The sequence below is a fragment of the Gymnoscopelus microlampas genome, assembly GCF_963454915.1.
Source record: "Gymnoscopelus microlampas genome assembly, chromosome: 7".
NCBI classification, from domain to species: domain Eukaryota; kingdom Metazoa; phylum Chordata; class Actinopteri; order Myctophiformes; family Myctophidae; genus Gymnoscopelus; species Gymnoscopelus microlampas.
In genome coordinates, this window is record NC_139944.1 from 8,814,115 (window position 1) to 8,828,702 (window position 14,588).

Here is a 14,588-nt window from a genome sequence, read left to right on the forward strand (position 1 = left end):
CCTACCGGCTAGCATTAGCTATTCATAATCATCGTCTCCTTATCTCCGTCCATAACAACATTTTGCGAAGGTGAATGAGACTGATTGCATGATGGATTTTGAATGGCTGTCAATGTTTCTATTGTTCCGAAAATCACGCTGAAAGTGATCTAAACGATGGTGTGAACACTGCCATTCACTTCAATTAGAATAATTTTGAAACGTCATATTTAGAGTTATCGTTAACGTGCTCGGGGTGAACGGGCCCTTCAGTAGGTTTTTTTTCTTAAACACCGATTCCACTTTTATTTTTAACTGACGCTGGCGATAGACAATATCTCGTGCCGATATTTATTTGAACATTTCTTTGCAGTTAAGTTAACAAAAGCTAAAGAATGCGTTACTAGAGTGTTTCTCTTTTTATTATAAAACATTGAATTCAAAAAAGGAAAATAAAAAAACTGCAAATTCGAAATAGAATTGCCCCGAAAGATACTTCTAAATAAAGGGACCATGCAAGGCACCGACCTGCTCATCGGGAGGGGAAGGGTTTAATGTCTTGCTCAAGGACACTTCGACACGTGGACAGGAAGAGCCGCGGGGATCGAACCAGGAACTTCCGATTCCAAGACGGCCACACTGCCTCCTGAGCCACTGCCTCCCTTCTCTAATAAACGTCATTGGTACGGTATACAGTCTGGAGGAAAAACTCCCAATCAATATGCAAATTGGTAAAATATACTGGCAGAACAATAATTTGGTCGAAAGTCTCTTTACCTGCGACGTACAAAATTAACCAATGAATGTAATTACTTCACAAAAACACAACTCTAATTACATTGCTGATGGAATTCTGTCTTCTCGCTCTCTTTTTGTGTGTGTGTGTGCGTGCGTTGCATCTTTGGCAGCCGACTGCATGGTTTGCCGTCTGTGCCAAATATTGCGAAACAGAGTTTTTAAATTAAATTACAGCGAGTGTATCTCCCTTGGCATCGGCAGCATGCACTTCCACCCGGCGGTACGGGCTACAAAATAGGTCAGTTCACCTCGTTTTAGCGGGAAGGTGCTGAGTGCAGCTGTAATTGATAGGCTGGGAGACGCTGGAGAACAGACTCCTCATGCAGTGGAAGTGCGTTTTACGCCTCGTCGTGCGACGGTGCCGCGCGCCGAACATAGCCGATCCGCAAGCCCACAACGCGTCGCATCCGCAACACGTTGTGGGCTTGTAGATCGGCTATGTTCGGCGCGCGGCACCGTCGGTGCGAGCTCCGACGAGGCATGAATCAGCCATTTACGCCCCCTCAGGGAGGCTTGGAGTACAGACGAGATATACGGCCCACAGGAAGATACACCGCCAGAGCAGTTTAATGAACCTGCACGCCCCCGTCTTATCAGAAAATAGTTTATGATAATATCTTTTAAGGGAGATATACTGCAGAGCAGTGATTCTCAACCTTTTGAATTTCAAGTAGCCCCAGTTTGATTTTTTTTAAATAAATGTTTTACCATGTGGATTGTACCCAGTGAAAGTTACCGTTTTGCGGACTGGTTTGAACCCGGCAACGCGCTGACACACTTTGCACCTTAAAGGAGTAGTTCACCCAAAAAATTACTTATTTTCACACCCCAAGAAGCCTTGAATTCATGGAGATTTTTTTTGTTTTTGTTGCATTCCTGAGCCGATAATTTGATGACCAGCGGAGTCCTACTGAGTCTCCTACTGACCAATGACCCGGTCATCAAATTATTGGCTTAGGAATGCGACAAAAACAAACTATTTTTTGTGAACTATCACATGTACAACACGCTGATATTCTTTTTGCACATTAATGTCCATTATCATATACAGTTTTTTTTCTCACTATTTTAAATCCTTTTAAAAAATACATTTAAAAATAGATCAGTTTTGGACATACAAGGTTTCTACCCGACTGTCACAAGGAAAGACGAAATTACCTACCTGGGTTGTATCTTAGAGGCCAACGTCTCAAGTGAAAAAATGGCAACAAAAGTAATCAGAAAAGTCAGCAAATAACAAGGTTTCAATTCAGGATCTCCTCGGTGGTCAGTAGGAACACACTGAGGACACTAGCAGGAACACTCAACCAATGTCATTTCAGCTATGCACGCACCTAGCACCTCAAAGGCTTAAAAAACGTCAAAACAAAACAGCAGACCTCTCAAAACAAACTGGTAAGGTTACTACTATAGGCCTTACACCCAGAACTCACCTAAGCCCTGCTCATTATGCTAGGGTGGGATGGCTCAGGGTAGAGGACAGAGTAAAGCCTGTTCAAAGCCTGTAAAGTGTTCAAAGCCTCCCTCAAAAACCCGCATTTTCAGACTCGCTTTCCCCACCTAACTTAAATCAAATTTCCCTTTCTGCCTTTTAGTCTTAGCTTGTGTTTTTCTCCTTGCTCAAGTTTTAGCCTTTTAATTTTTTTTTCTTAATAAAGTTGTTTATTTTTGTATTTGTTTTGCAAAGTGACTTTGGGTACTATGAAAAGCGCTGTGTATTATTATTATTAAAGCAACTTGCATTGGGCCTGGTCTTCAAGATACGCGAGAGCACAGGGATACCCATGTACCTGTCAGACTACTTCCATAGCGTAAAAGACACACACGGGCACAACACCAAAAGGAGCCCCACTGATCTCACTCAACCCAGTTTCGGCACAAAAACTGGGTCAAATTCGTTCTGCTGCTATGCCACCAGAATGTAGAATGCTATACCAACAGGCATACACAGTGTGACTCCTTCCCCTCCTTCAAAATCGTTCTAAAAGAGCACCTACATATGGCAAATCGTAACTGGCCCCCGGAAAAATGTTTTTTGCATATTACTGTACTGTATATTGTTGTTTGTCTTTAAATGTCTCGAGAAATTAAATACACAGGACCTTAATGGAAACAAGCCCTGAGGGCTTATCTGGGTCATCCTTTTAGCATTATTTTGTATAAATATGTGCCACCATGCCTTGTTTTGCTGTTAATAAAGTATTCAATTAATTAAACAATGTACAGTATCTGATCAAAGTCCAGAGCTTTGTTCCACATATAGGCCTTGGTCATTTATGAGGTTTTTACAAATTATGAAAGTACAGAATGTAAGCTTTCAAATGATGTGTTATAGACTTAAATATATTTTAAGATTTGCTTATTTGAAGGTTGTTAAAGGGATTCTAGGCAACTTCAGAGATCAAAGAAATAAAAAAACTGTTGTCAAACACATAAATATTTTTACATTTAGGCTTAAAGTTACCTAGAATCCCTTTAAAACTGAAATCTAGAAGCTGAGAAAACGCCTTCTAAAGGTTTTTGCGTTTTCTAACACCTCTGGCAGCCTGGTAATGGGTGTGAGGACACAGGTGACAGTAATTTTGCAGGGCATATAGATAGAGTAAAGTGAGTGCGCACACACCACACCGAGAGCAACACGTTACAAAACACAGAAATGTCTCTGTGCAACTATGCCAATAAACAACAAACTAAAGATATCTCCCTACCGGTGTATTAATGGCAACGAGTAAAGGGACATGATGAAAAAAGTTCCAAAAATGTCCATTACAATGGCAATGTGATTCTGTAATCAAAATGTCAACCAACAAAATAGATTGTCTGTGCAGTCATCGGACGTGCCTCACGGGGCACACCGCCCGCTTTCTGTCTGCAGGCCTGACTCGTTTTCAAGAGATGTAAGCAGTGGTGGAAAGTAACTAATTACATTTACTCAAGTACTGTACTTAAGTAAACATTTTGAGGTATTTTTACTTTACTGAACTATTTCCAATTTTCAATACTTTTTCTTCTACTCCACTACATCTCAGAGGCAAATATTGTACTTTTAACCCACTACAATTATTTGAAAACTTTAGTTTAGTTACTTTGCAGATTTTGATTATTATCACAAAACATATATTACCCCCTTCAGCCCTATATATTTTTCGACCATTTGAAAATAGCCGATCTACAAGCTCAAAATGCGTCGCGATGCGACGCATTGTGAGCTTGTAGATCGGCTATTTTCAAAAGATTGAATACATTTTGAACTTGTGAAATGGGAAATTCTGCACAATGAATACTTTTACTTTTGTACTTTAGTTAAGTATATTTTGATATCAATACTTTTGTACTTTTACTGAATTCTGGACTTTTACTTGTAACAGAGAATTTCTACATTTCAGTATTGATACTTTTACTTAAGTAAAAAATGTGAATACTTTTTCCAACACTGGACGTAAGTCACGAGCATCTACATGATATTAGAAACCTTTCTGTTGTACTACGGTACTGTATATCGATTTACACCTAGAGATCGATAAGAGAACCAACGGTCCTTGGTTATCGTCTTCCAGTTTTGACTTTGCGCTATAAGCCCTTCTAAGCTCTTACTCTCAGGCAATCCAGACAATTCCGAGCATTTATGAAAGAAAACGAGGACACCTCAGCAAGGGCAATATTATGCTGCAACTTGTAAGAGGAAGGACGCTACAGTCAGTGTTTCCAAATGTTTATTATAGCAGCACTCTGGCTATTTATGACTGTGACTGTAACCAATGCCAGCAGAGAGCATCATTTTCAAGTCTGGGACCAGTTAAAAATAGACAGAGATCTAGAATCTGTCAAAACAGTCTGAATCACCCGTCTCTGATGTCCACTGAACTGCAGGTGAATGTATGAGCAAATTGGATTTTTACCGGCCTAAAAATATCATTTTTTTTTACAAGCTTTCAGCTAGATTTATAGTGTGTGGTTACCTTAATTCCATTTATTGTACTGCTACTTTGTTGTAGACACTTATATAGACACTTTAACGGTTAAGGAGTTCTCTGTCAGACAAAATGGTAGAAAAACGGAATAAATATTGCTGTTATGTGCTGCTGTTTATTGTTCCTTATATGGGTTTGTTTTATTCCAGTATTCCACAGGGGTTAGATTTGTGCCTCTGTAAGGGAGCTGTGACTGATGTGCCTAATTAAAACAGGGAGTACTGTACCGAGTACTGTACCTGTTAGTTAAAAGCTGTCACCTGCTTGCAGATGCACAGTGAAAACCTTTTTTCTTTATTTTTCTGCAGCATTGCTATTTGTGGTAAATACTGTAAATACTGTGAATATTCACACTCACAGCTGAAGTGGTCTTTATTATGGACCACAATGGAAAGTTGGAAACAAGCCCCCTGAGGCTTTTTGTGTTATCCTTTTAATGTAGCATAGCCTTTGACTGTACCTGTACTGTTAACAAACCGGCTAATAAAGCATTCAATCAATCAATCAATCAATCAATCAATCAATCAATCAATCAATCAATCCTTCCTTCCTCTGCAGCCTATTGCACCACACAAAGCTTCTGTCCGAAGGTCTACAGTATATCTAACCAGCTGCTGCCATAGGTTTGTCAAAAAACGTAAATACTCAAGTATAGTACCTCTAAATTGTACTTAAGTACAGTACTTGAGTAAATGTATTTAGCTACTGTCGGTATACTTTACGGTATATTGCATTGACTCTACCGTAAGGATTGGACAAAATAACATGTTATTCACTAAAACTAATTTACATAACAGAGCTTTAAGTTAAGTTAAGCTTTAACAGAGTATTTTGTTCGACCACTGTTGGAGTGCTACTATATCAACATTCAGAAACACTCCTTCCTCTTTTTATAAGCTGCAGAAGCCAGTGGCCTTGCTGAGGTGTTCTCATTTTCTTTAATAAATTCTCTGAACTGAAACGTTTTTGGCCGTGAAATCGTCCTCCAGACCACCTGCGTATTCCTTCTGGACAGAAGTGTGAAGTATGAGCATCCTGTTCAAACTTCTTGAAATGAATTTACAAAGGTTGAGAGTCACTTCGATCCAAAGCACTTCACAACGTGCGTCATCAGGAGCAGTTAGGGCAGTGGTTCTCAGGGGTCCTTGAGTGGGCTCCGGGGGGTCCGCAGCTAAATGATTGATAGAAAACCAATCGGACCCTTACAGGTCTGCCACTCTGAGACCCTTACAGGTCTGCAACTCCCAGAGATAAATTAACAGGTTGGAGTCAGAGAGATAAAAATCATATCAAATGTGGGGTCAATTGGCTTAATGCCTATCACACTGGGGGTCCTTGAAATGTAAAAGCTTGGGTATCATAGGATCTTCCTCACATCTACGCTATAGATTTTTTTTTTACTTTACTGTTTTTATGATGTTTTGCATAGTAGTGTATTTCTGTCTGTCATTAAATGTCTCTATGAATTGAGTACAAAGCCATAGGGTTTCTTGGGTTTTAAATCCTCTTAGCTGACCTTGTATTGAACTGTACTTTCATGTGCTTTTTTTCTGCAAACTGCTAATAAAGTATTCAATCAATCAATCAAAAGCAGGGGATCGAACCGGGAAATGTCCAATTCCCAAACAAACAGCCTCTGTACCTGCTGAGCCACTGCCGCCCCATAAAGATTGCCCAGAGATGAGCTGCTTGCTGAGGCATAGCGGTGCTGCATGAGCCTCTCATTTATTTCATCCAAAACACTGAGGACTCTTTCCTCCCATTTTTCCCCTTCTTTTCAGCACTGTTGTTCCTCCACAGGAAATCACTGTACACATAAATAGGTTTCGTATTCGTATTCGTATCCAAAAATAGCCAAAGAAATCTAAAATGACACAGATGCGTTCCAGGTCTAAATGGGTTTTTAAAAAAGGGCTTATAAAACCCAAAGACACACTTAACCACTTTCACTTTTAAAACGTTTCAGAAATAGCAGATAGACCAGCTAACAATGCATCTCATCGCGATGTGTCGTGAGCTTGTAGATCAGCTATTTTCGCTACTCTTGTGTGACACTCTTGCACAAATGGACCCGTAAGGGTCCATTTGGTCCATGCCCATGAGGGACCCCATGAGGGACCCCAACTGTAGACCCACTGGTGTAACAGAGTGTTTGAAGTGAGCCAACATGCACAATACCAGCACCCTGACTCTGTTTGACCAGAATGGAACAGAGCCTTCATTAGTATCATTGGTAACACCTGTGAATGTCTTCATAACATGGCTGCTGTGAATAGAGCCTATTATGGAGATACAAGGCTGCCTGACAGCAACGTTATCCAATATCAACCAGGCACCAGGAGCTACCAGCCACACAGCGGGGAGAGAGGAAAAAAAAAGAAGAAATCCAATCTTTAGCTTTCAATAGTAAGTTACTATGTGTGCACTCAGTGAACAAAGCAACACAAATCACATTGTGGTGTTCAGTGCTGAAGCACCATATACAGACTGGCTGCAATGTGTTCACGTCCTATGGCCACCACATAATGCAGTGGCAGTGTTGGAAAAAGTACTCAGTACAATCTATAAATACTCAGTTACAAGTAAAAGACTGGTATTTAAAATTGAAATGTACAGAAAGTAGAAAGTACCGATTATGCAGAATGTCCCATTTCACAAGTTCAATATGTATACAAATCCTTTAAAAATAGCAGATCTAAAATCTCACAACGTGTCGCGATGCGACGTGTTGGGATCTTGTAGATCGGCTATTTTCAAATAGCCGAACTAGCCTATATATATGGCTAAAGTGGATAATGCATGTTTTGTAGTAATAATCAAAATCTACATAGTAACTAGTAACTAAAGTTTTCAAATAATTGTAGTGGAGTAAAAGTACAATATTTGCCTCCGAGATGTAGTGGAGTAGAAGTAAAAGTATTGAAAATTGGAAATACTCCAGTAAATAAAAATAAAAAAATCAAAATGGTACAGTACAGTACCTGAGTAAATGTACTCAGTTACTTTCCACCCCTGTGCAGAGGTTCTCAACACTGCATTGTAAAGGGGATAGACACCATCGTTCGCGAGGGCCACTCCGACCTACTTACTCACAAAAATGATATTTTCTTTTGTTGAGCGACAATAGAAAAGAGCCATTCGTTAATGTGTGAGTGGCATACTATGATCCTCCCTCTGGTTACAGTTGGGGGGGGGGGGTGGCTCTGGGGGGTCTGGTTGCACGCTAGGGGTCATCAGGCCTGTCCTCCCCATTGCTGGGTTTACAAGACAGGCCGTCACTGGTCCAGATACGCCCCCCCCCCTCCACCAATAGGCTCTATGCACAGCAGCCATATTATCACTTCCTTCACAGGTGTTACCAATGATACTAATGAAGGCTCTGTTCCATTTAGTGTAGCAAAGTGGTTGATTTGTGTTCTCAGTGGGTTTTCCACTAGTGGCCGCTGTTCGCTACCCTATGAATGATGCTTTCACTGCCAGATGACGACAGACCCGGAATTGACGGCTCATTTACTTCCTGTTTATTTCCTGTGGCCCAAAGCATATCAAACTGGGGGTCCTTGAAATTCAAAAGGTTGAGACAAGTGTGTCAGCATGTCCTTCTCAACCACAACAGGGTCATCTAATGGCCCATATCTCTTGACCACCTGCCCCTCTCTGTCGATGAGAAACTTGGTGAAGTTCCATTTGATGTCGTTTCCCAACAGCCACGTCCCCTTGCCGTTGGGCTGTGCCTTCATCCACTTCCAGAGAGGGTGAGCGTTGTCTCCGTTCACCTCCGTCTTACTGAAGAGATCGAACTCTGCGTTGTAACCTCTGGCAAACTCTTTGATCTCGGCGTCTGTGCCTGGCTCCTGTCCTCCGAACTGGTTGCAGGGGAAAGCCAGGATGCGTAAACCTTCCTCAGCGTACGAGGCGTGCATTCCCGCTAGCTGAGTGTAGTTCACTTTGGTCTTTCCTCATTTAGAGGCCACGTTAGTGACGATACAAACCAAGCCTTTGTACCTCTCTAGGGACACTTCGTTGCCGTCTATGTCCTTAGCGGAGAACCCATAGATGGACTCTCCTGTTTGCACACTCGTTGCACTGTTCCCCATGGTTCCCAGCTCCTAAAACAAGCATTGACGGCTTCAATAGTACTTAGTGCTTCGAGGCCAGTCAATGTCAGCACTATGACCTCATACTGATGACATCAGGGAATCTCCATAGATGGGATTTTGTGGAATGACTGATATTTAGGGAGAACTGCTGATCCGACCGACTTCCACACCGGGCACGGAACCCCCTCGGGTCGCGTGTTTAGTGCAGTATCCATACTCATAGTACTTGGAGGCCCATCTATGAGGACAGTATATTGATGACATCAGAGCACTCCATAAATGGGGATTTGAGGACATTTTGGAGCTCCGCTGATCCCACCGACTTCACACCGGGCACGGCTCTCCCTTAGGTCCTCTGCAATCTGGGAAGCCATTTGCTAAAAAAAAATCACACCCAGTGTGAAGTGGGCGGTGTGTGGTCATCACAACATGACTCACTTTAAAAAAAGGATAAATGACTTTTTTTAAAGTCCATACTGCTATTCATAGGGCTGCACATGTGTCATGTGTTTCGCTAGCCAATCACAGTCCTGAATTTGCAAAGTCAGCCAATCACATTACAGTTAGTGGTGATGACACTAACTGTAATGTGATTGGCTGATATGAAAAAAGTATCGATTTGCATTAACAATGGAAGGGTTAGGGGGTAAACACATTTTTTGGTCGGTGTCCAAAACTCACTTATAGGGGGCGGCTACACGCTCCAATAAAAAGAAAAAAAAGTATTTGTTTTTGACTCTGGGAGCACGACCTCCTTTCTCGTGTTAAACAGGAACTGTTTATTCGTACTTCATGTTTAAGGTAGTAGCACCGCCCGGTTCTGCTGTCTTGAGAGATTTGGTCCTTGGTAGCACACACGCTGAGTTTGAAGTGTATCGGTCGGATGGCTCTCGAGATATGCAGGGATTATCATTATATATATTCTATTTTTTGCGTTATTATTTTCTATATTTGCTTTCTTGTTTGGGGGGGTTGGGGACGGCCTTCATATCCCCCTGTTGTAACTGTTACTTTGTCTCTTCAGCATTTCCTCTGCGGTGACGTCCGCTAAGCCTCTTCATTCCTATCGGGGGGGTTTTCTTTTTCAAACAAAGCCAATATTTCATCATAAGCATCTTGGCCATTATAGTATCTTGGGCCTATTTTCACACACAGATCATCATCATCAATGTAGCGATCTGGTTCCTTGGCGTATTCCCCATAGGAGACGTAGTGCCTTCTGAACGCTTCATAAGCAGCCTCAGGGTTGCTCTCATCGACTCTTCCACACAGGGAGATCGCAACCTGGATCGGCGGGGATGGCGTTTGGGGTTCACTTGGTGATATGTCCTCCGGCGGGGTTGGCGTTTGGGGTTCACTTGGTGGTATGTCCTTCGGCGGGGGTGGCGTTTGGGGTTCACTTGGTGGCATGTCTGTCTGCGGCGAGACGCTCGTGTCTGCAATGTTCGGTTCGGTCCGCTCCTCCTCCTCCTCCATGTCCTTCCGCTGCTCCCACCACCTTTCAAGGTTCCGAGGATCCTGAGCGAACACCTTCATGTCGCTCAGCCACTTCAGCACTAGCTCATTATTCTCCACACCGTCAATTAAGGAGTCCAGCCGCGCAACGATTTCGTCTGACTCGTCCGCCATGTCGTTGTGCAGCAGTGTAGCGTCGCGTTGAATGGTCGGAACGTGCACGCTGAGCCTGTTGTACTTGGAGGCCAGTCTATGGCGTCATATTGAAGACATCGGGGATCACCATATGGGGGATTTGTGGATTTATAGATCGTTTTGGAGATTTGCTGATCCCACCGACTTACACACCTGGCACGCCACCCTCTTGGGCCTCGGCAACACATACACAGAGTTAGAAGTTGATAGGTATAGGACAGTCCTCGAGAAACACAGAGATGCACAGGCATGCCCATATATGGCCATATCGGTCAGATCGGCAGTTCATAACAAGCACCTATCTGGCCGGGTACCACACTCCTTCAGGTCCTCGCAGATGTATGTGCCGAGTTCGAAGTCGGTTGGTCGCATATATGGGCAATTGGGCGTAGCGGTTGTATCGGCGGTTCTGGACAATCGGACTTCTGAGATGTTGTGCTCCAAGGTAGCCATCCAGTCTTGTGCTGTGGGGGGCTGTAGGAGAGATGACAGTTTTTTTTTTATACCAGGTTGCAACCTGGTCTACATCTACACTTGCATTCGTGACTTTTGCGTGACTTTTTCCTCATTGGCTGGTCCTTTAGCCAATGAGGGCTCAATGTCCTCTCGGAATATGGGATCTAAAGACGACCCACAATACTGTGTTCGGCCACTGTATGTATCTCTATGGTCTGTGGCGCTGTTGCGTGAAAAATAAGTGTGGTCGTGGCCACCAAACAAACTATTGACTTAACTCCTCATACAGCGCCGCCTCCGACAGCAACCCAGAAAAAACAATACAATGCACACAAGCCCTTACTGAGGCACACAAACTGATTTAGCTCTGTTCATAAACTATTTACTATTTACTGCCATTTTGTCCGTTTTGTTAGTCTGCGAGCGAAAGGGTTCAGGACCACGGCTCCATTTGGTTCCGTGCGGGGACGCTGGAGAGAGCAACCTGGTATAATATGACTGGGTCATATCTTGTTTTATACATGGTAGGGTACACCACACCATGCACCATAATCCTGGAGTGGAACTAATGTATTCAAGGTAGGTCATCATCAGCATGGCAGGGAGTGCTCTGCTTGTAACATCAGAAGACCACTCAAATAACATTTACAGCAAAATGTCCAAAGAGACCTGCCTATCATATGTTAGCAGAGTACCTTTCCGTAGAGACACATAGTGTGACCAAAAGCACATAGGGACGGTGTATGCCAGCTGCTACAAACACATGGTTTGCAGTGCTCCCATGAGGCCTGGAATCTGGGGGTAATATTCAACACACGTCCTAAAAAAATATATATATAAAGAATTTATTTCTTTTTTTCCAGCATCAACAAATCATCCATCTGCCAAACCAGGAACATTGCCAAAATGACTTCATTTATTTCATTTTCTGATTCACAAACTGACCTGGGCTTCTGTAATTCCCTATTTTCCGGACTAACACTTAAATCTATGAACCGCCTCCAACTTGAAGTGCCTCCAACAGCTAGGGTTCTCACTAGAACCAGAAAATACAACCACATTACTTCTGTTCTGGCCTCCCTGCACTGGCTACCTGTGGCATTCAGAAGAGATTTTAAAATGGCATTGTTTGTTTTTAAGTCACTGAGTGGCATTTTGTTTTATATAACTGAACAAAATAAAAAATATTATTACAATTGTCAAATACCACTATTTGCTAAACATGTAGCATTATGGTGCGCTATACGGCTATAGGTTAAAATGGTACGTTGTCGTTAAGAAACTAGCTCAAGGCCATCGCATAGTTTAATATGAAAGTGGCTGCAATCAATATCAATTTATAACAGAGCGTTGCCAAAGAATTAGCAATTTGTGTCTATCATGTATTTTAGAGATATGTGTTATATAATGGACGTAATAAAGTCTGAGGGGAAAAAGCCCTTTGGTTATAAGTGTCCCTAAATGGGCAAATAACAGCCTCACTTATGTTTGTAGATAAACCATTTTCAGTGTGCGCCACTGACACAGTATGAATAAGGCTGTAGTCTGCCATGTACGGCTCTGGGAAGCTTTTCCTGAAGCATCAACCTAAAATATCCATTCACACTGATTGCAATTATTATTAGCTACTGTCAGTGGTGGAAAAAGTGCTAAAATTTTGCACTTAAGTAAAAGTATCAATACTGCAATGTAGAAATACTTCATTACAAGTAAAAGTCCGGAATTCAAAATTTATTTGAGTAAAAGTACAAAAGTATTGGCATAAAAAATGTACTTAATGTCCCAAAAGTAAAATTACTCATTATGCAGAATGTCCCATTTCACAAGTTAAATGTACAAGCTCTACAAGCTCACAATCTACAAGCTCACAATGCGTCGCAATGCCACACATGATCTGGGGGGGTGCTCTCCATTCCGACATCTCCCCACTCCGACTAGTGGCTTCCGCGTGCGGTTAGGGTTAGGTATAGGGTTCGTAACGTTAATGTCGGGAAGGCGAAATGCACCCCATGATCTGCAAGCTATGATCTGCAAGCTCACAATGCGTCGCAATGCGACGCATGATCTGCAAGCTATGATCTGCAAGCTCATAGCGCGAGTGCCGCGCTATGAGCTTGCAGATCTGCTTTTTTTTGTTTTTAAATCATGGAAAATTTGTGCAAAACATTTTTTACTCAAATCTTAGCTTCTGGGGGATTCTACAAATGTCTTCTAAATAATGTTGCTATATAATATGAGTGGTTCTCAAACTTTTTTCATGTCAAGGAACCCCAAAATTATGTTTTTGGCCACAGACCCCCCATCTCAAAATATGTTGTTCCAGGGACCCCCCAGAAGCAAAGATTTGAGTAAAAGAAATTTGCTTTAAAAAAATATATATATTGAAAGATTTGCAAAAATGTTCACGATTTTTCAAAAATAGCAGATCTACAAGCTCATAGCGCGGCACCGAAAAACCCAAAGAAATCTAAAATGGCACAGATGCGTTTCCCGGATTGACTCGGTTAATGGGAGGTAGATTGGGTCTTCTAGACTGTGAAGGGCTTGTCCGCTTCCAAATGAAACCGCTCTCCACACCTCCATTACAGCAATGAATTAACAATATGCTCCAGCGCCAATTAGGGGCTTTTTAAGCCACTCAGCGGCCCGAGCGGGGAGGTAATAGAGGATTATTACGATCACATTCTGGTTGAATGGAACTCGCCATGTTGTGAAATGACGATATTAGCAGGATTTATCCGTGCACAGCAGCCTGCCTCGCTCTGAGCCGCGGTCATTAAATGAACCCTTGGATCAAACAACTGCTACTAAAGCTACAGTATTGTGTTAGGGGTGGAAAGTAGCCTATATTTACTCAAGTACTGTATTTTAACTGCATTTTCTTTAGGTATCTTTACTCTACTGGAGTTTCCATTTTGCAATTCTTAATACTTCTACTCAACTACATCTCAGAGGCAAATATTGTACTTTCTTTTTAGCTTGTATATCTACTATTTTCAAAGGAATTCATACATTTGGAATGGGACATTCTGCATAATGAGTACTTTTACTCAAGTAAATTTTGGTATCAAAATGTAGGCTACTAGTAACTAAAGTTTTCAAATAAACGTAGTGCCTCTGAGATGTCAGATGTAGTGGAGTAGAAGTAAAAGTACCGAAAGTCGGAAATACTCCAGTAAAGTAAAAAATCCTCAGAATTGTGCTTTTAAGTACAGCACTTGAGTAAATGTACTTAGTTACTTTCCACCACTGGGTATTTGTAGAATCGGCCTCAGGTCTTGATAGGTTAAAAGGTAACACAGCAGCAACAGCAGCCTGAATGGGATGATTCTGACTGAGAACACCGGCGCTGAATAATTCATTTCTTGCCTGTCAGTCGGGAGGCCACCGAGGGAAACGTGGGAAACATAGCTAATGGCGCACGCGTTTTTAGAGAAGAGATTGGATTTGAATTAATTACATTTCCTTCCACGGAACATGAAAGATATGTTAACATATACATGGGCCTACTATGTGCTTTCATTGAACTGACATGCAGTGTCCCAATAGATCCACCCATGCACAAAAACGTGCTCAAAGGACGGTGTAAATAAAGATCAGTCAAACCATTATTGAACGTGTACGTCTATTTCAC

At 42.1% G+C, this 14,588-nt stretch overlaps 3 protein-coding genes across 3 annotated transcripts in view; all 3 read right to left on the minus strand.

The window, feature by feature from the left end:
• Positions 1 to 14,588, minus strand: part of slc38a3b (solute carrier family 38 member 3b) — a 271,863-nt gene that overhangs the window by 121,697 nt on the left and 135,578 nt on the right. The gene's annotated exons all lie outside the window — the stretch shown is intronic.
• The window catches only part of gnai2b (guanine nucleotide binding protein (G protein), alpha inhibiting activity polypeptide 2b), a gene marked incomplete at both ends in the record, with an annotated part of 92,596 nt that overhangs the window by 37,532 nt on the left and 40,476 nt on the right, over positions 1 to 14,588 (minus strand). The window lies entirely within an intron of this gene.
• On the minus strand, positions 8,294 to 8,845 carry LOC311049401 (phospholipid hydroperoxide glutathione peroxidase-like; the record flags this gene model as incomplete). Its single annotated transcript, XM_084062972.1, has 1 exon — positions 8,294 to 8,845. One exon carries the CDS (start codon positions 8,843 to 8,845, stop codon positions 8,294 to 8,296), a length of 552 nt encoding a protein of 183 aa, XP_083919098.1.